General features: G+C 34.0%; 1 protein-coding gene across 2 annotated transcripts in view; it reads left to right on the forward strand.

Moving 5' to 3' along the window:
• LOC129258778 (uncharacterized) overlaps positions 1-15,669 on the forward strand; it is a 55,728-nt gene extending 40,059 nt beyond the window's left edge. For both annotated transcript variants that reach the window (XM_064098713.1, XM_064098715.1), the window contains exons 10-13: positions 1,691-1,855; positions 5,072-5,448; positions 6,199-6,300; positions 11,299-15,669. In XM_064098713.1, coding sequence (XP_063954783.1) covers positions 1,691-1,855; positions 5,072-5,448; positions 6,199-6,300; positions 11,299-11,317 — 663 coding nt within the window. In that variant the 3' untranslated portion in view covers positions 11,318-15,669. The remainder of the gene's footprint in view (positions 1-1,690; positions 1,856-5,071; positions 5,449-6,198; positions 6,301-11,298) is intronic.
• Positions 15,670-21,874: the final 6,205 nt, after the last annotated feature.

Here is a 21,874-nt window from a genome sequence, read left to right on the forward strand (position 1 = left end):
TATTGCAACATCAAGGGATAAGCATATTATAATGATAATCTTGGTTTCGTTTTAATCATGATGAATTTGATTTAATATTACCTTAATTTTGTGTGTGTGTGTGTTTTGAAAAATATATTTAGTTTACAAATTAAAAGGTGTTTTGATAAAGGCAATTTTCTTTTAAAACTTATTATACATGTAGAGCCATCAAGATGGATACACTACACTATTTGAAATGACAAACATTAGTCCAGTCAATTATTATGTGAAAACAAAAACAAAACAAAACACAAATGTTTGATAAATGCTTTCGATGTAAAAGCCCTGATAATAATTAAAAACGATCGATGGAAAAGTACTTTGTTTTAGCGCATTATCTACATTATGCATCTGAACTCTCATTTCATTTACATGAAAAAAATCGTATTTTGTCTCAGGTTCATTTCTTTGCATTTAATAGTTTCATTGAAACGTCACATATACATGTATATGCATTCGTTTCTTATAAAGTTATGATGTTGTCTAGTCTTCTGCATAATGATTCGTAATGAATGTAATTTAGACAATGACCCAAGAAGCGAAATTTGCGTCTACTGTTCAGTCAAAACTTTTATTTGTTATACTTCATATCAATTCGCCAGTATGGTTTATTTCTGTATCATAAAACATAATGTGATAAACACATCCAGAACTGAAGTTGCTTAATAAACTCGTCCAACATTAACAATAGTCTATAGTATAGCCATCATTAATTTCAGTATGTTTTTGTGGTACTTAGATGGCGTATGAAATGAAAATTCTTCGGTTTATAATTTGAATGAAAAAAGCATCGTGAGCACAGAACCGTCTACATAATAATTATAATAATTGGCATTTATATAGCGCCATCTATCAAGACATAATCTAATCCGAGGCGCACTGTTAATTGTTATTATTATTATTACATCGGCTTTAGCTAGAGCTGCCTTTCAGCGCTCAGTGCGTTTAAGAAAATTAATTCTGCCGTGTATCCATTCATGTTCCTCACTTGGGTTGGGTGCAGCTCAACGTGGATAAATTGCTTGCTGAAATTGCATGGCTGGGATTCGTACCCAGACCTTTTGTTTCAAGACTAATATATTGGGCCACAACGCTCTACATGTAAATTATTAGTACTTATAATCTAACGATATTATTCATTGTTTCTTATTCGAATTCATTATAGCATATTATGAAAATTTATTAAATAATTAAGATATCAAATCATATGATTTAATTGGTGCCATTGTGTATACAATAAACCAGTAACAGTTCTTCCAATGCTTTGAAATTAATCTATCAAAACCTAAAAACCTTGCAAGAACACTTTGAATGTTAGTAACTCAAAAAGCTTGGCACCAAAATATTATGCTATAACCAAACATTTGTTTCATCTGACTAAAATGACTATATATTTCACCTTAAGTTTTTATTGTGTATTTTCAGTTAATAATCGGGCCGATACTTTAAAAAATACGGAGTGTTGTATGTTAGCAGATATGCAAAACGCGATTCCGATTAAGATTTTCTATTATGATAACATTTTTATTACCATTATTACAGCCATACTAGATTGGTGTGTTGTTTTGCAGATGATATTCATGATAAATTTGATTTTAATACTCCCATTTCTGTCAACGGATTAATGTACAGTAACCTTGATTACATCTTTATGTTACTATTATATCAGATTGAGACTCTTGATCACAATGATCATCTCAGTGAACGTCCGTCTGCATCACGTGATCTCGCTCAGTTCATCTGTAAGATGAATCATCTGAAGAACCTCACACTCTACGGTCAGTATCATGATGTCTTCTACTCAACAGCATCGTCGATGGCATCAACTGCGAAGGTAACATATGTTGGGAGGTTTTACATGAAAAAAGTAGTACAAGGAAACCATACAATTTTTTTAGTGTGATAATCCTCATTCTATTGACAATGAAGTTGTCTAATGAGGCTATGATTAACTGTAGAGTGCGTCCCACAAAAAACGAAACCGAGATTTAGCGATGATTTATCATACCTTAATCATAAATACAATAGACAAATGACCTATCAATGTAAAGCTTAGAATCTCCTCTTTCCTGTGATATTACTTAGATTATTCATTATTCATGCATGAGTGAGCAAACAAAATTGAAGAAAGGATGCCAAAAACTCATTTGACGGGGGGTATCTGAATTTCCAAAAAAAGTCACATGCCTCACAAGTTCAATATCCGCTCTTTTATTTGATACCTTAATCACAAAAAAATGATCAAGAAGTAAGAAAGTTATGGTCCATCGAAACAATGCTTGTATTTCCATAGTTTCATTAAATAAACGTGTTTTCACCGGTTTCCAACAGAAGCTATCGCACGGTTTAACAAAACGGAGTGTCGAGTGAGTTTGAATGCTTGCCTGTAAATCCTCTTAATTTTATGAGATTATTGAAATTCAAGCCTTATTTCAAATGACCAGAACTTTGTTATTTCTTGACCATTTTCTAAAATTGAGGTATCAAATTAAAGAGCAGATATTGAACTTTTTAGAAATGTGGTTTTCCTTTTGTAACCCAGATAGAGCCCGCAAAATGACTTTTTGGTATCCCCTCTTCAAATTGTTTTTGCTCACTCATGCATGAATGATAAAAATCTAAGTAATTTCAGATGAAAGAAGGGATTCTAAGCTTTACAATGGTAGGTCATTGTCTATTGTATTTGTCATCGATAAATCTCGGTTTCGGTTTTTGTGGGACGCACTGTATAAAGCGAAATTGTTCATATCTATACCGAATTGTTATTATATCAATTGTCAATTAATAGTAGCCATAAACCAATTGTATAAATGTTTCGGAAATTGTTTCCATTTTCGTTAAAGAATCTAGGACAAATGAGTAGGGGATTTGTGCCCCCTTATTTTATTATTGAGCTCTACCAAATGATACATAATGAACTGATGATATAAGCATAATGCAATGAGATATATGTGTTTTTTCCTATTAATTTTCGAATCGTATTGTGTTTTGATGAGAGCTTTTTAATGCAATGGAAAACTTGCAATTTTTGGAGGTTTGCATAGCAATTAATCAACCCTTTTTATCTAAAGCTAAATTTATTTTGAAAGCACATCGAGTGTTACAACTGATTAACCCATTAACCTATTTTGCATTACTAGTATAATCATTATGTTTCACATGACGAATAGGCCTGTATGTTTTTATCCAAAGTTGTTATCTAAATTTACTTTAGGATAAACTTACACTTCGTGATGCAGATTAAGGTTTAAAATGTATAGCAGATTAAAACAAACATTGTTTTGTGCGGGGTTTATAGCAAAATGAATTTTCCCAAAGTGTGGTGCGTGACATTTTCGTTATGGTCCTACTCTATATAAATCAAATTCTCTTTTTCTTACCTCGGTATTGGGATCTGTGAAATAGATTTCTTTAACATTTAAATGGGTTTTTTTTTATTCTAATTTTGATTTCAGGTGTTATAATTAAACTACAATCTTGATACACTAGGGGGCATATCAGGCTCAAAAGAGATGAAGATTACTTTTACTTAAATTCATTTATATGAGGAATTCGTCGGCATAGTAAAAAATGAACATCAGAGTACAGATGAAAATCACAGCATGATTGTTTTTTTATTACAAAGGCAAAAAAAATTATTCGCTGCTTTCAATCTATCGCTGTTTTTTTTTGGCCTCTCTTTCCACGCTCGGCCCCCTCAAAATATTTGGTTCATTCAACCACTGAATGTGATTGCACTGATGAATGTACTAGGGTGTGGAGTAGAAATGTGTTATTTCTTCTAGCCATACTGAGCCCGCATACCATTTTACTGCACTTCGAATGGTTACATTGAATGAAAATAGAAAATCAAACGAGCTTTCTATTTCGTTTCCAAAACTGGATGTCAAATGATATTTTGCTTAAATTCATAAAGTAGTTATGTACACATTTTGATTATCATGCAGATGAGGAAACCGATGAAGTCACCCATTTACAATTGTATTTTGATATATTTCTCCTCATGTAAATCAAAGTTTGATTTGTCTCTAATCAATGTAAATTGCCATTGTTGTAACGTCATTGTGTTTTGATGTAGAGTCTCTGGACTGTAAAAGTATTTTTTTTTAAACAAGTGTACATCTAGTTACCAATAATGCATATAGCATTTCCATTTATTTGAAAGCAGGATAAAAGAGCATTGTAGATTAAATGCCTTGCTCACGGGCATAGGTGCCGCGGCCGGGGATCGAACCCTGGACTTCCCATGTATAGTCAGGCGCCTTAGACCACTCGGCCACGGCACCTACAAAAATAAAATGAAAATATTGTTTAATTAAAACAAGAAAATACAAAATGGACAGCGAATTAGGAGCATCGACTACATTGTTTGCATATTGCTATGCACAATCTGTTTTGTGAAAAAATAAACAAATTTTTTAGTGCCATAACTTTCTAAATTTTGTATGAAACCATCAGTGCTCCTACTTTTTTTTATTTGCCTAATTTCATTTTTTGTGCAATTATTGATCCTCTTTTCTTATTTACAAAATTAAGTGTTTGCACGAACATGTTGGTTTAAGTGAATTTAGCCTTCATGTTCGAAAGCATAATATGGGATGCAGGAAAAGTTACTAAGAATCAATCTTAGCAATCTGATTTTTTTTTATCATGATTTAAATGACAAAAATACAATGGTAGTATTAAAAGAAAACGCTTCGTGGATGATCTGTACTTTTCTTAAAATTCATTTTGGATGCTTTTTCTTCTTTATCGTTTTACATATTTTATGTCTCTCTCTCTTCATTCTCTCCTCCATTGTGTAAATTATATTGTTCATTTTACATTACTTTGTGTATAAATAATTAATCTGTTGTCTTAATTACGTATTTGCACGACATGTACACAATTTCCATTTATTGACAATGTGTGAATAATTATACTTTCTTATACTCATGCTTATACATTCTCAGACGATGAGGATGGTGATAAATAGATATTATGTTTCCACTAGTATGATGTCTTGTCATCTCTTTGGTTAACTTTGTTATCATTTTCTCATCTATTGTAGGATGAATGCAACACAAGCTCAAATGTGACTGATCTGACCGTTACTAATAGGACACTAAAAGGATGGCAGGATTGTGGATCGATGTTTGACATTGTGAAGAGGTTCACCATAGAGGTATGGGGCAGGATCATATGTGACGTCTTCCAGAGGATCCATCTACCAGCAGCGACAGAGCTCACCGTTCAAGCATACGAGTATGATTGGGAACCGGCTTCTCTCCGCGATGATCCCACCTCACTACCCAATGCTCTCCTCAAGGTCTCATCTCAGCTTGTCAAGGTCACATTCACAGATCTCAACATAGGTAACGACAAGACCGAACGCATCATTCAAGCTTTCAGATCAACACCCGATCTCAAACATCTGAGGATCCTAAGGTATGATACATTTAGTACATTTTAATATTTTGTTGGTTCATGACGAGCATTTATCGGTTGATAAGTCCACACTTTTTTTTTCAAGGTGTGGTTCTTTATTATGGAGAATAGGTGTTTTGCTTATATTATAATAAGTACATGTTTTGGGACTCCGTGGACAATGTTAAACATGTACTTTTGAATATAATACATCATGCATATACAGTTCATGTATAACGTAAAATAAATGCTCATCATAGAGAAAACACAAAAATGCGCTATTGGTATGCCATTCTGCTCTTTACCATATAGAGATAAAAGCTATGATACTTTAAAATTAAATCCCCTCTTTGGCATGTCTGTCTAAAATGTGCAACCCCACGTATTGACATGATTATTATAATTTGACATGGTTCGCACCCTACTGAATATTTCCATAAATTTATTACCTGAATGATTTGTTGTCTTACATTTCACTTTGTCTTTATGGGCATGCATGGGGTAATGCGCTTCAGGTTAAGACGACAATACCTTGCTCTAACATTTTATTTCAGTTTGATTTGATTTCATTTGTTGTAAATCTAGTTTCCTTGTAGTTACAATCTAATCTCTTATACCTTAACACTGCAACAAATGATTAAACTAAACAGTTTTGTCTCCGCCTTTGCCGGTGTTTTTACTTTGCGTTCCCCAGAGCAGACCCACCAAACACCAGCCTTCCCCCATATAAGATAAACAGAATACTTCTTCTCTCCACGTTAACACTATTAGATTCATACGATGTGGGACTGATGAGAGATTAGATCGTTCTAGTATTGATTCCGATGATGAACATAGGATAACGGTGGAGATAGATCATGGCAAACCAGTTGGGTAAGTCATAAGACCTCGTTTTATCAAACATTCCCCCTTTTCAACATATGTAATTCAAGTTTCTTATACAAAGGAATTAGCTAGGTTTTTTTTTCTGATGTACGAATTTTCTGTCTGATATAAGGCGAGCATCATTGCTTACTTTTCAGATATACAACCATATAGTATGCAAAATAAATCTTATCCTTGCATTGTGCTCTTCCATCTAATCTCCTTATAATATATATTAAATATTCTGATAGAAAGTATGCCCTCGAATATTTAGAATGAAGCAATATGTGTGTTTTGGGTCGCCTAGTCTTAAGCAGGGAAATCACATTGTAAATCTGCACGAGCTGACTAAAGTTTAGAGTGTTTAAAAGAGTTGAAATTAAGATGACCTCCAATACTTTTTTTTTTTTAGACAGGAATAAAAACATGAACTGAAAATCAATGGCCAAACAAATACCTGAAATCAGCTAAAGAAACCAAATTATTTCACCCCTGGCATGGCTACTGCATGCTGTTTTCTTACATTATCATGGTTATTTAGACATAGTTGAAATTTTCATGAACCTAAATGACTATTCAACAAAGAACTTGACCACATGAGCATAATGATAAAGAGACCATCTGATGATGCAAAGAATACATCGTTAGCTTACATTGCGGTAACCGAAAATCGAACATGATTTTGTACGTCATTGATGAAATATATTTATCCGATCACGTTGTGAACTTATTATTGAGTGTCTTCTCAGCATGGTACACGCTGATTTACTACACTCACTATGCACACGCTAAATCGACAAATAACCTGTCCTAATAAATAATCCCCACTCTTCTGACTTGTCCTCCCTTTTTTTCTTATTTACTTATTATGTTCTTATTCTGTCTTGTCCTGCATCTTGTTATGTCTTGACTTATATGTCTTGTCATTCCCTCTCTCTTCTTTTTCTCCTCTCTTATGCGCAATACATCCTTCATAGCTGATACCTCTTTGTGTGACTAGCTTTGCATTTGGTCAGTAATCTAAAATATGTTTACATTAATCTGATCTCCATCTGTTTGTTCCTTCTCCTTTTTTCTTTCCTTTGTAATATGTACGCATATATAAAAAAGTCGACAATATTTTTTTCATGTCCAAGGAGGATACACGCTTTACAAGCTTTGCTTTTAGCGGACCCCCCCCCCCCCCCGCCTCATTTCAATTTTATCTGAATATGAGAACAGCCCAAGTCTAATTTTTGGCGAAATTGAGTTAAATATGGAAGATCGTTCCTTATACAATGACTCATCTTGTGTATAAATGATAAATCAAAAATCATTTCAGAAATGTCTTAAATAAAGAAGGAAAATCTGGAATGAGTGTAAGAAAAGCCCAAGTCCAGGACATGGGCTTTTCTTACATTCATATCATAGCGACCTATCTGATTCATTTACTACTTACTACAGAATTCTACCACGTATATGAATGTAAGAATGTCCCAAGTCCATATGATTCGTAAAGCGACCCAAGTTCACCAGACAAAAGAACCTACCCACAAATAACGTGAACATTAATGTTCCTCAAAAAATATACACCTAATTTGTCATATGATACTTAAATTTGTTTTATGATGTTCTGTAATTTCGTCAAATATAGACCTACATTAATTGCCCAAAATAATATATCCAGTATTTTTTTTCCGATTTTCTCGAAATGACGTCCTAAGGACTTGGGACTGTTTCATATGCATATGCCCAATTGAATCGAATTTAATATAAAGGCCACTGTGTCGGGTTGCGAAATTCCCGGGAATTTTCGCGGTGAAAACTTTTTATGGGAATAAACGGGAAATCATTGGGAATTTTGGGAATTCTCGGCAATTTACTGGAATTTTAAAGAGTGTTGGGAATTTTCAAAAAATAGATATTTTCTGATATTTATATACAGGAATTGAAAGGGTTATCCTGGCAGATGAAGCTTGATTGTGCTTTGTCAGCAAGTTTAAAGCCAAATATTATGCTAAGACAGTCAGACAATGCGGAATTTCAATGAATTTCAATTAACAGTTGATTACTGTATTAGTGGCTGAATGCTACGTGCGATGGCAGTACATTTACACTGCAAATGCTTTACACAAGGAATATATATACACTGTTCATGCAATGATGCCTATTTGATATTCTAATCTTTTTGCAGATGAGTATAATCATTATTAATGATAATTATAGCATTATTGTTAGTAGCATTTTTAATATTCTATCATCATTTTTTTTATTTATCATTTATTTCTGCATAGCAGAAGTCAGAACTTTGTGCTGTTTGTGGCGTTAATTTGATGAGTATAAATACAGATTGCTGGTTCAAGCTTCAAGTTTATTTCAGTTCAATTAACCCTCTTAGAACAAAACATTTTGTTCGTTATTTTGAAAATACTGTAGATCAAGTATAATGAAACTGATATGAGATTGTCATTAAATATCATAAAATATGTGAAATTAATAACAAGTTTCTCAATCTCAATCAATGAAGGTCAAAGGTCATTTGAGGTCAACAAACTTAGTGCATGTTGTTTCCTCCCTTTGTGAAAAAGTATTCATCTTGATTGCTTTCAAAGTCAGCCATTATTGTTATTTCTTGCCCCCCCCCAAAAAAATTTTTTTCGGGGGTGGAGGGGAGCATTTTAGAAATAAATTAGCAATGTAACATTTTTGTTCCTGGACCTGCATCTTGTTATGTCTTGTCTTCTATGTTTTGTCATTCCCTCCCTCTTCTTTTTTTCTGTTTCATGCGCAATATAACCTTCATAGCGGAAGACATCTTTGTGTGACTAGCTTTGCATTTGGTCAGTAATTTAAAATATGTGTACATTAATCTGAACTCCAACTTTTTGTTCCTTCTCTTTTTTAATTTTCTTTGTAATATGTACGGATATATAAATAGGTCGATAATATTTTTTCATGTCCAAGGAGGATTCACGCTTTACAAGCTTTGCTTTTAGCGGACCTCCCCCCCCCCCCCCGCCCTCATTTCCATTTTATCTGAATATGTGAACAGCCCAAGTCAAATTTTTGGCGAAATTCCAATCTGATTCCTTATACTACTTACTACAGAATTCTACCACGTATATGAATGTAAGAATGTTCCAAGTCCATATGATTCCTAAAGAGACCCAAGTTCACCAGACAAAAGAACCCACCCACACATATTGTGAACAATAAAGTTCCTCAAAAAATATACACTTAATTTTTCATATGATAATTAAATTTGTTTGATGATATTCTGTAATTTCGTCAAATATATACCTACATTAATTGCCCCCCCCCCCAAAACAAAAAACAAAAAATATATATCCAGTATTTTTTCCCGATTTTCTCGAAATGACGTCCCAAGGACTTGGGCCTGTTCCATATTCATATGCCCTATTGAATCGAATTTAATATAAAGGTCACTGTGTCGGGTTGCAAAATTCCCGGGAATTTTCGCGGTGGAAAACTTTCCATGGAAATAAACGGGAAATTATTGGGAATTTTGGGAATTCTCGGCAATTTACTGGAATTTTAAAGAAATGTCGGGAATTAAAAAAATATACATTTTCTGATATCTATATACAGGAATTGAAAGGATTACCCTGGTAGATGAAGCTCGATTGTGCTTTGTCAGCAAGTTTAAAGCCAAATATTATGCTAAGACAGTCAGACAAGGCGGAATTTCAATGAATTTCAATTAACAGTTGATTACTGTATTAGTGGCTGAATGCTACGTGCGATGGCAGTACATTTACACTGCAAATGCTTTACACAAGGAATATATATACACTGTTCATGCAATGGTGCCTATTGGATATTATAATCTTTTTGCAGATGAGGATAAGCATTATTAATGATAATTATAACATTATTGTTAGTAGCATTATTAATATTTTATTACCATTTTTTATTTATCATTTATTTCTGCATAGCAGAAGTAAAAACTTTGTGCTGTTTGTGGCGTTAATTTGATGAGTATAAATACAGATTTGCTGGTTCAAGCTTCAAGTTTATTTCAGTTCAATTAACCCTCTTAGAACAAAACATTTTGTTCGTTATTTTGAAAATACTGTAGATCAAATATAATGAAACTGATATGAGATTGTCATTTAATATCATAAAAGATATGAAATTAATAACAAGTTTTTTAAATCTCAATCAAGGTCAAAGGTAATTTGAGGTCAACAAACTTAGTACATGTTTTTTCTCCCTTTGTGAAAAAGTATTCATCTTGATTGCTTTCAAAGTCAGCCATTATTGTTATTTCTTGCCCCCCCCCCCAATTTTTTTCGGGGGTGGAGGGGGCATTTTAGAAATAAATTAGCAATGTAACAGTTTTGTTCCTGGACCTGATTTTTCTCATTTGAAGACTCAAGCCAGTGCCATTGCCGCTGGTGGGATTAGTATGCTGTGCATACCTAGTCTGCAGGCACAGACCATGAATGGAACTGTGATCAACAAGTGGGTCTCCACACAAAGACTAGCACATAAAAACTTGCCTGAGCGAGAGGGCCTTCAGTACACAAGGCATGAGTAGACTGCACATTCAGATCCTTAAGTCGAGTGAAGGCTTTGCACAGTAGACAAGTGCAAACCCTTCATCGAGGAAAGTGGTCTGAATATGCAGCCTACAGTTTCTACCAATGACTCCAGAAGATCATTTTGTGAAAAAATGAAAATTCCCGAAACTTTCCATGGAAATTACCCAATATCTCCAGAAAGTTTTCGGCCCTTTGCAATCCTATCACTGTCTAATACCCCCCCCCCCCCTCCTTGAGCAAACGCGCCCTCTCCCTTTCTATTTGTTCCTTTCCCTCTCCGCTCACTTTCTATCCAGACTCTATTTATTAAATGCGAATCTCTCTTTGTATTACTCGTTAACTTCTCTTTCTCTATTTTCTCATTTTCTTATTTCATTATTAGTCTTTTTTTTTATTCCCAATACACAACAACCTTATTAATATGTGTATATATCTCTCTCTTCTCTCACACACCACTATACAGTGAGTACTTTCGAGGATGAAGTTGCGGCATCGAGGTCATGACGAATCAGACGACCTTAATATTCAAGTATGATGGCAGCCAAGAAGACGCCATGAGTTATTTTATTTCGGAGTACCATAATTGGAACAGATTTACTGATAATGAAGATCCCACACCTCAACCATTTGTTAATGTGTCGATTAAATTATGGACCTATTAGACATTCAACGCTATCATTTCTTTGATCGAACGAGATCCGCCGCCCAATGATAATGTGCATCTTATTGAGAACATACAGGTATTTTGACAATATCGACTACCAAGGCGTATCTCATTATTTTCAAAGCACAAATTTACTGGTTTTAGTTATGTTGGCTGATGCCCTGTGTTAGAGAATGATTTTCAATTAATATGATTTAGATTTGAAGCAGCAAAATTAGGAAGCAGTCGATTTTGTGAATAAATTATATTATCATCTTTATCTGCACACTTCCTTACGAACATAATGACCTCAGTAAAATTGAGAGATAAACGCTCTCTATATGAGCCATGCATAATTTTCTTGAATATTAGGAGAATAATTTGGAAAAAGGGATTATAAATATAAAGCAATTAATCACAATGTTGCATATATCTTCAAAATTGCATAGGGTAAACCAGAACTGTATATTTATTTTCTAGGATTTAAGTGATTTTCATCCTATGCGCATGCAGTTTGGGCAATATCGATGTCTTATCACAAACTGCTTCTTTCACCTCAAGGCCGAATCGAAGGCGGAACATGGTAGGATGAAAGTAGAAAACATATAAACCGAATGAAATGCAGCAACATTGGCCACGGAATGATTTTGTTAGGCGGTTGAAGCCCCGCCCCTCCCCCACCGGCCCCGCTTACGCGGACCCTGCATAATACTCATGAGGGGGGGGGGGTGTGCGCATTCTGGTCGTTATGCGAATGAAGAATTAATACAGTAACCGACTCATTATTCCTGTTGTGTTTCATTATCAAGTATTCCTATATGTTATGTGCCATTGTTGCAATCTATGGTGATTCAGTGACAATTGATTTCCTTATGTAAAAAAAAATCCATATATTGGATAATAGAATTATACGGATTTATAACTGTATTGTTAAAATAAGCGATACTCTTTAAAAAGTGTATAACTTATTAAACTTTTATAGATTACTGAAGCGATGACCTCGGTTGCCATGGTGCCATGGCGGCCTGGTTCTATACAAATGAACACAGAAGTATTGCGAACTGTTCTATCACAAAGCGCGTGTTTCTCAGGAGAAAAAGGTTGCTATCGGAATTTCATCGCTTGCAACCTTACAATTAAGATAACAATCAGGGACAAAAACATCACCATTTTTGCAAATTCGAAGGTGTATAAACGATTGTCAGCTGCGACTCTGTTTAGAACCAACCGGTTCATTGCCATGACACCGTGACGTCACAATTCGGTACTGAAAACGTCGGTCCATTATTTTACATCCGATTTTGAAGAAATTTCGCTTGTTACCCTTGTTTTGCGTCCCCTATTTCATTTAAATTTATCTTCTTGGTGGTGGACGGGTCCTTAAATTATTTTGTGACCAACCGATTCAAAAGAGTCGAAGATAAAAAGATACCCAATCATAACCGCTGCAGCTGTAAGACCGTCCTATACCATGGAGGGTTGTATTTGATCGAATGTTGTCATAGTTCTATTAGATATTTCATTCCTACCGAGCAGTTACAACCTTAAAAAAAACAATGGACGTTCATACATAATTAATTTCTAATGCGTGATACGATACATATTACTCTATTTTTTTGTTTAAAGAGTAACTTTTCATTGAACTTTTACATTGTTATTATCTTGTTTAGAAACAATCAAACATTCTAATGTGTGATATAAAGATGAATCGTCTGTAAAAAGGGTAACTACATGATTTGTACCAAACGTAATATAAGCAGAGAAATGCAAACTTCCTAATATGTTTGTTAAAAAACAAATTATAATTTTATATTGCTCATTACATCATTGGTTCGATGTCTTGTTTTGTAGCATTTTATATACTGTAGAGATTGATGGGATGACCAAACAAAAACAAAATCCGATGAGTTTCTATCATCTCATAATTTCATTCAATTTTTCATAGCACTCTTTCCAATTTCCCGCGATTGCATATAATGTTTTGTTTGTTCATCTTGACATAATAAGCAAATACAACATAAACAATATTTAAGTACAATCATACAAACTGGTTATGAATGGAGGATGCTGTCAAAAAAGCTTGTAGAGAGATTGTAGAGTGCATCTTCCTTTTAAAATATTCGTGTAAATATTATAAATAATAAAACAAAATCAGAAAAAGGAAACAAAAAACAATCAATTGCCTACAAATCGCACAAAATTAAAGAGAAATGACACAAAATAGATCAGGATAACAATTTTGTCAAGAGAGGGCAGTAAAATGAATGCGAAGTACGTGACAAACATGCATGGTAAACCTTAAACTGGCGTGCAGGAAAAGATGGGTAATCAGTCATAAATAGTTCGCTAACGTTGAAGTAAAAAACGGATGATGTTCAACAATCTCAACGAATTCACAATAATACTGGTTACTGCATTTGTATCAAATTACACACATCGGATGTAAATAGTAAAAAAGGTGGTGTCTGTATATTGTAAATACTATATTACATTAACGTCATTTTATGTTTTGTTCATTTCATTTTCTGAATTGTTTTGCCTCACTGTAGTTATTTACTATGCCCCGCCTAACGAAGTTTGAAATGAATTGAAAAGTGGCTCACACACTGGTCTCGAGGTATATATATTTTGTATATGTCACAAATTGTGTTGTCATGGTAACAACATATATGTATCATATTTTAACAATTATACCATAGACTTTATACAAACACTTTGCAGTTTGTAGTGCTTCATCATTTTATAACCAACTCTCATGATGTTTATTATACATTGGTCTTGGTGTAAACATTTTCGAGACATATATTTTTATGTGTTTGAAATTGTTGTCATGGTGACGACATACAGCTGGGACATGCATCCCCTTTAGTGATAGTTCTAGTTTGTTCTTATGTTTGAAGTCTACAGTGGCGCGTGACACTCTCGTATATACATTTGTATGTTTATAACCGTACAGTGTAATTTCATTAAATTTGTATATAGTTTCTCATAAAGTTTTCTAAGATTTCTTCTGCTCCGGGTATGATCATCAGCATGTAAAATAATATTTCAATTGAAGGTCATGTACTTGAGGGATAATACAAGACTGTTTTAACGTTGTACATTTTACTATTCCGAGGCCCAGTTCCGATGTTCAGTTTAGTTTAATACTCGAGTTCTAGCCAACAGAAACAAAACCAAATGCTTATTGATGCAACATGCAACATGCTGCATAGAAATCAAATCAATACATTTGTATTCTAAATATGTTTTTAAAGAAAAAAAAAACCCATCACAGTAATAAAGTTGGGCGTGGTCGCATCTTTACTAACTGTATTTTCTAACAAGTATACAATGTCATGAAGAATGTTGCTGCAAGATTGGTGTGTTTATGATGTGTGTTACATACTGGTTACTAAGTGCTTATTGTCCCTAACAAACATCGTGAGTGTTGTTGATAAATAATTGATGAGTGTAAATGACGCCTGGATTTAGCCCTGGAATTGGATTCGATCCTACGACCCTCTAATTGACAATGAAGAATCAGAACCACTAATAGTCTCTGTTATCATCCAGGTTTATGTTGACTCGTTGAAATATTTCGATTTTGTATACTCTATATTGCTTAATATCTTGTGATTCTTTTTAATTTGTAAGTTATGTTTATATTGCTAAGTGAAAATAACGCCTGAGGTAAGATTCGATCCGATGATTTAAAAGGAATAATCAAAACCACTACTATTATCTGTTATCATCCAGGTTTATTTTGCCTCGCTGAAATCGTTTATACTCCATATTGTTTGATGTTTTGTGATTCTTTTAATTTGCAATTCATATTAATTTAAACATGTAGGCCTATTACTAGACATGATGCTTTGGTAAGATCAAGTTCTATATAGATTTTGGATATTTTTTAAAAATCTATTCAAGGGCAGAATCATGAATGATTCATTCTGTGGAGGCATATTGTAATAATTAATATCTAAATACATTTATTAATCATGATCGTTCTATGTGTAATATCACTGTGCTACAGACGGTTTATTGCCTTAATTATCCATTTAACTATTATTTTCTGCCCGTCAATCAAAATCTGTTTTTCTACTACATGTCATAAATAAACTGATTACCGATGTGTTACATATTCATTGTATATTCTTCATCTACCTAATAAAGAATAAAAGACACAAATAAATATTCAACATTTTTTTATATTGAGTTTGTAAAGATATTCTATGTAATGGGATCTCGTCTCGAATACACATATATCATAAATGAAGAAAAAAAAACACGTTACATTTCTGGAAAACCTACAGCGCCATGAAATAAAGGTTGCGTTATTTACGTCATAGCGCCACCTTATCTCGCTTTGGCTTGTTAAAGTTTCTAACTGCTTGTTTTCGATGCAATTCGGTAATGCCGCCTACCTGTTGCGACATTTGTGGTTTTACACCTGAGCCATTGGAAACATAAAGTCAAAAAGGGGCCTAAGCTTTCGATCCTAGCAGAATCTTCGTCGGAGGCAAAATGACAAACATATAAAGTGGAACAACCATAATATAGACCACAAACAAGCTACAGCAACACTAGAAACAAGGAGACAAAAGGGGCATTAGTGAGTAGAGAAGACCAATCAGGTTAGTGAAGGGGATGAAAGAAAAGGAGTAGGCAGACACAAAGGGAAGTTAGTGTAAGTAAGGACAGTAAAAGACCTCAAGCCAAGAGGGATTAAAATAATGAGGCAGGCAACATCAAACAGGATCTGGAACAAAACAGTGATAATGGGATGAAAAACAAGAGAATTAGTGAGAGGTGGGTCAAACAGGTTACAAAGAAAGGCTTAATAAACTGGTGCATAAGAGTGGGGGGAAAAAAAGGAAGAAAAAGAATGGGGAACAACTGATAATGTGCAAAAGACATATAAGTATATATGATAAAGCATTAAACAAACTAAGAGAAGAAGGTAAGTGTAAATATGTATCTATAAGTGATATGTATATAAATATATCCAAAAAAGAAATGTATATGAAAAAATATATAAATATATACACATATGGTGTAACTGATATGGTAATCCGCTAGGTGTGACGGGAAAAAACATAAGACTATATAGTAGGAAAGAAAGAAAGAAAAAAAAAAAAAAAAAAAAAAAAAAAAAAACTGTATATGTGAAAAAGAGGAAGCAAATTGCCTAAAAAGGTAAAAGCAAATATAGAAGAGAGGGGGTGTATTATAAAGAAACCATAGTATACATGTAAATAAGCAAATGTGGTAAATCTAAAAGAGGTGAGTGGAGAAAAAACAAATATATATATATATATATATATATAATAATAATTATTATATCGCCTGAATAAGGAAGGAAAAATTGGAGCTGAGCTTGTATGAGATATGGGAGGAAAGTAGAGTAAGAAACTATAATGTAAAAATTGGAGCTGAGCTTGTATGAGAAACATTTCTTTTTAAGGGGGAGCTTATGCAGTGGCCAGTCACAAAAAAAGAAAGGGGCAGGGGTCAATAAAAACATGAAGTCCATTTTGGACCCGATAAATTATACAGGCACAAAAAAGAAACTAAGAAAGAGAGGTCTCACTACAAAATGAAGGTCACTTTGCTTTTATTTCTTCCTTTTGCAACTTCTACCAGAATTCCATGTGGTGCTGCCTATGGGGAATAACACATAGACCAGCCCCTGGAAATTTGTGAGGGTGCTTCAATGCTTCACTGCCCTGCTTCCCAGGACCATGGCTTACACGTGAGAGCAAATGAGATCAAAATCAGAAAGTGCATTTGGATATGACTATTAAGTACAACAATGTTAATTTGTATAAAAGAGTGAATGAATATTTATTTCAATAGGGAATAATTGCTTTATTTGCATGACAATTCATTTAGACCACTTCTCCATGATTGAATGAGTGGCATGTTTCTTACATTTTCTTTACTGTTTCTCCCATTGTGTGTTTAAATGAAGATGTCTGTAAAATTCTGCCTGAGAAAAAAAATCAGATACTACCTATATCCTCAATAGTGCTTAAAGTGTACATTCATTATATTCGAAGCCTTATACAAATATCTAAAGGCGTATATCATTAGCCTACTACATGTCCGTGCCCCTGAAATAATATGAATTATAATGAATAAAGATATATATGTTTTTACAATAATTCAATTTTCGATTTTGTATGAAAAGTAAAATAAAATTAATATGGTTGTGAGTCCAAACTGCGCGGATGTCCATGTCTTACGCATTAGTACAATACGCGATATAATGACTGCGGAAAGACGTTCGAAAAATGGAAGCAACCACCAAAAGTTCAAAATGCGACACGTAAGACGTAAGTTAATTCATTTTAAGTTCATTTTATGAAAGTAAATCATGATAATTTACAATATTTCTGCTTTATTTGAAAGAAAAATCTAAAAAAATAACCATCAAATTACCGAAAATTTAGCGTTGATTCTCCCGTTGTCAGATACATGTACATCATTTTGCCATGATTCAACCATAGAAACTAATCGATGTATGTATGTGCAGAAACACCTTTTTGCCATGATATTGCTGTATGAATTGTATGATGTATCTACAGATACATCATTTTGCCATAAACGTTGGACTAATGTGGACAGTTGAATGATTTGGCTATATGGTGTATCTACATAAAAACAGTTATTTTGATGAAAAACAAAAGTTAAATGTTATAAAAACTATTAAGGAACATGAATTCAATGACATTCTTATAAATCCAACTAAATTCAACATTGGGAAATTTTCTTTTGAAGAAAGACAAATGCTGTAACTTCAAAGTGATTTTTCTAAGAATGTGCATTTTGCAGATACATCGTTTTGCCGTGTAACGGCCGCTGTGTCAATGGAAGTACATTTAAGGATAACAAGGGGACGACTTTTGTTAAAAAAGTTTGATATCTTTTCCCATAGACATTGTATAAACAATGAGTGCATAAGCTTGATAATAAGTAACCCCTTATTCAATATGGTGAAACTTTTTTTTTTCAAAACTGTCTTTAGCAATATTATTTGGCAGTAATGTTGATTAACCTATCGGCAGAATTATGTGCAAAAATGAAATCGATTTATGTATTTATGGATTAGTAAACACGCATCACAAGGAAAAATTACATTTGTTAATGTCACAGAGTATTTTTGAGGGGTTATAATGGGAATATTGGAGGCAAAATCAGTTTTAGATATGACTTAATTGCTGTTGTTTTTTATCATCCATCACTTTCATCACCGCACACTCTCCGAACTTTTTACACTTTATTGGTTGAGCGAGCACACTTGAAAACTTAGAAATGAATACTATTTATATTGCATAAATGCATTATGTTTTAGAACAATTTCTCAGGATCAGTTAAATTTATGGAGTATTCAGTGATGGATCCATAATTTAAATATAGATAGGGGCCGAGGATTTGTGAGAGGGGAACATAACTAACATTTCCCAATTCTAACTTTTTTAGTGATAGAGGATATTAACGTGAAGCCCTAAGATGATAAGTCACCAAAAATTGTGGTCACTCAACCATGAACATACTATGATGGATAGTAAAACGACATTAACACTCTAAAATTCACCAACAACCTTCGCCCGACATAATTTATTTACCCAATCTGAAAAACGACTATTGTGACTTTATAAATGGTCATTTCTTATTCACAAAGCTGCTTGCATAGTTGTAAGACCCTACATCTAAATAATAATTCATAATATCATTAATTAAATCACCCATTGATATCGTTGGAACGTTGACTTCCCTTAATAAATCATTTTTCATAGGAATGAAGTACTTTACCAATTTGCCAAAAAGACAGGTTTTGAATATTTGATGTTAAGAATAAAAACATTTTCTTAGTGTTCAACACAACTGGGTATACACAGTTGTCAAATATGATACTTTCATGTACATGTATGCTAACACCTCCTCCGTTTCTGCTTCTATATCTTCGGCCATGCGTTTTGAGTTTGGCCAGTTCTTTGTGACGTGTTTTTGCGACATGCAAGTTTCGTCTTTTTTCATTTAAACACTTGTTTAAAATGTTTATACAACTTCTGTGCGATTCACATATTAAACACTGTTGTTTACTGCTGTGTAGTATTTAACGGGACCCATCTGAATCTAGCTGTTCGCTATCAAAATGACTGTCAGGGCCCTGATGTATGTAATCAAACAAAATAAGAATAAAGTATTGTTTGTTTGCTTAACATTTAGTATGGCGTAACATTTTACTCATCTATGTATCAAAGTGAATAGACGGATTTAGATAAAAGTTACAAGGCAGTTGTACACATTAGGTCTCCATGACACTCTTTTTCAAGAATGCAAAAGTTATCTATCGTAGGAAGATATAATCCCCAAGTTTGGGTTTAGTACAATTATATTGCCTCTTCCATGTTTTTTTTTTGTGAAGCAAGCCATCTCCTTGGTACTTCCAATACTTCACATTGCTATTCTTTCAGTTACACTTACGTATTTCTTGATAAATTCAAATGTATATAGGACAATGATGTTAAAGGGATCTGTTGAGGGCTTCCATGTAACGAGGATTTAATTGCTGAAAATTTTCTCGTAGATGTTTGTACTCCACATATTTACTGGCTCAAATCAAAACGCATGGCCGTACTTCACTATCTTACATGTATATCAATAAATCATTAAGCGTAGACGCTTTGGCAACCAGAAATATATAATTTTTGCATACATGTAATATATTACTATTTTCATCGAGGTTCTTCAATAAGCTGCCCCATTCAATTGAATAAATTTTAAATCGCTACCCCATAATTCCCTGAAATTACCGGAATGGTAGTGTGCTAAAAAAAAAAATTATTGATAAAATTGTGTGACTGTTTTGCTTTCCGTTTTGGTTGCAAAGGGTCTTACTCAGCTGAAAAGGGTAAATGTTTAAGTACACAACGTGGACAAATCCAGTTTACAAAATGTTAAAATGGATCATTGTATCATTCTTGAGAAAGATGAGCACATTTCGCACATAAATTTCATGGTTTATTTTCACAAACTTTTCGCATATGCCACAAAGATTATCCCTACCCGAAAACCATTTTCCCCCTAAAACTTGCTAAAAAAAGTTAATCAAAATTAGGGAAAAGTGTGATATATGGGACTGAATAGACCTGCAACATGGCCCTGGGAAGCAGGGATGCCGAAGCACCCCCAATTATTTCCTGGGGGTGTTGTGTGTATTATTCTCCATAGGCAGCACCCCTGGAATTCTGAACGATGCGAAGCAATGGAGATATATAAACCAAATTGACCTACATTTGGCGGTGAAACACCCTTTTGTGCTTTCCAAGTTTACGTCAGCACCCCTAGTGAAAATATCGTTCTCAGAGCCTTGACTTGCAATAATGGATAATGCAAGAAGAAAACATGATACTTGTATAATAATAATAATACTAATAACATAGGGTATTTATATTGCGCACATATCCACCTTGTTAGGTCCTCAAGGCGCTCCAATATTACCCAGCTAAGCTAGGCGTTCACAGAGCACACAGCTTCTTGAGGAATTCCTACCGGTACCCATTTACATCACCTGGGTTGACTGCAGCACATTTGGATAATTTTCTTGCTGAAGGAAATTACCCCATCGCTGGGATTCGAACCTACGACCCTCTGTTTCAAAGTCCGGAGACTAATCCTCTTGGCCACAACGCTCCCTATAAGTAATATAGCTTACATTGCCATTGCCTTCTTTAACGGACGTAATGAACTTCTCGATGGACTTTTCGGAGCTGCGACAATATTTACATCTATTAGAGACCAAACAAACGAAACATTTTTATTTCCGTGCTGTCTTTGAGATTGCATACCTGTAGTTTATGGCGGTGAGGTCTTCGGAAATTAATATCCCAGTCTTCTTTAGTTTTCTTCTGTTACGTAGGATCGGTAACAACTTACCCGATAGTGTTAACAGGGTAGTAGTAATATATATCATTTAAGTCCGTTTTGAAGGCATTCTTTTTGTATAAAAATTGACCGTAAGCTCCTTTGTAAACAGGTTTTTCCATCTCTTGGTTTTCTTTTTCTTTTTCGAAAGCGCATATAGAAACGCTGCTCCCGTGCAGACGTGCAATATACTCGTTTCTCCTTTTTAGCTATTTTTTTCCCTTTTTGGATTTTTTTTTCTACAAAAATAGATTTTTAGCCAAAAGACCATTTTGGAATATACTAACGAGCATTTTAAACTGAAATTTTATCTGACTTTATCGGTCATTTTTATAAAATCTGATCCACCAAATTTACATCGTCGCTATACTGATTTTCAACCAACACAGTCTACGTAGCGCAGTAGCTGACCATTCCCGAACCTACGGCAGCAGCAGTACCTCGTCGTTTCATCTAATCTTACCGAGCAACCTTTCCTGCCTTT

Source organism: Lytechinus pictus, chromosome 4, assembly GCF_037042905.1.
Source record: "Lytechinus pictus isolate F3 Inbred chromosome 4, Lp3.0, whole genome shotgun sequence".
NCBI lineage: Eukaryota > Metazoa > Echinodermata > Echinoidea > Temnopleuroida > Toxopneustidae > Lytechinus > Lytechinus pictus.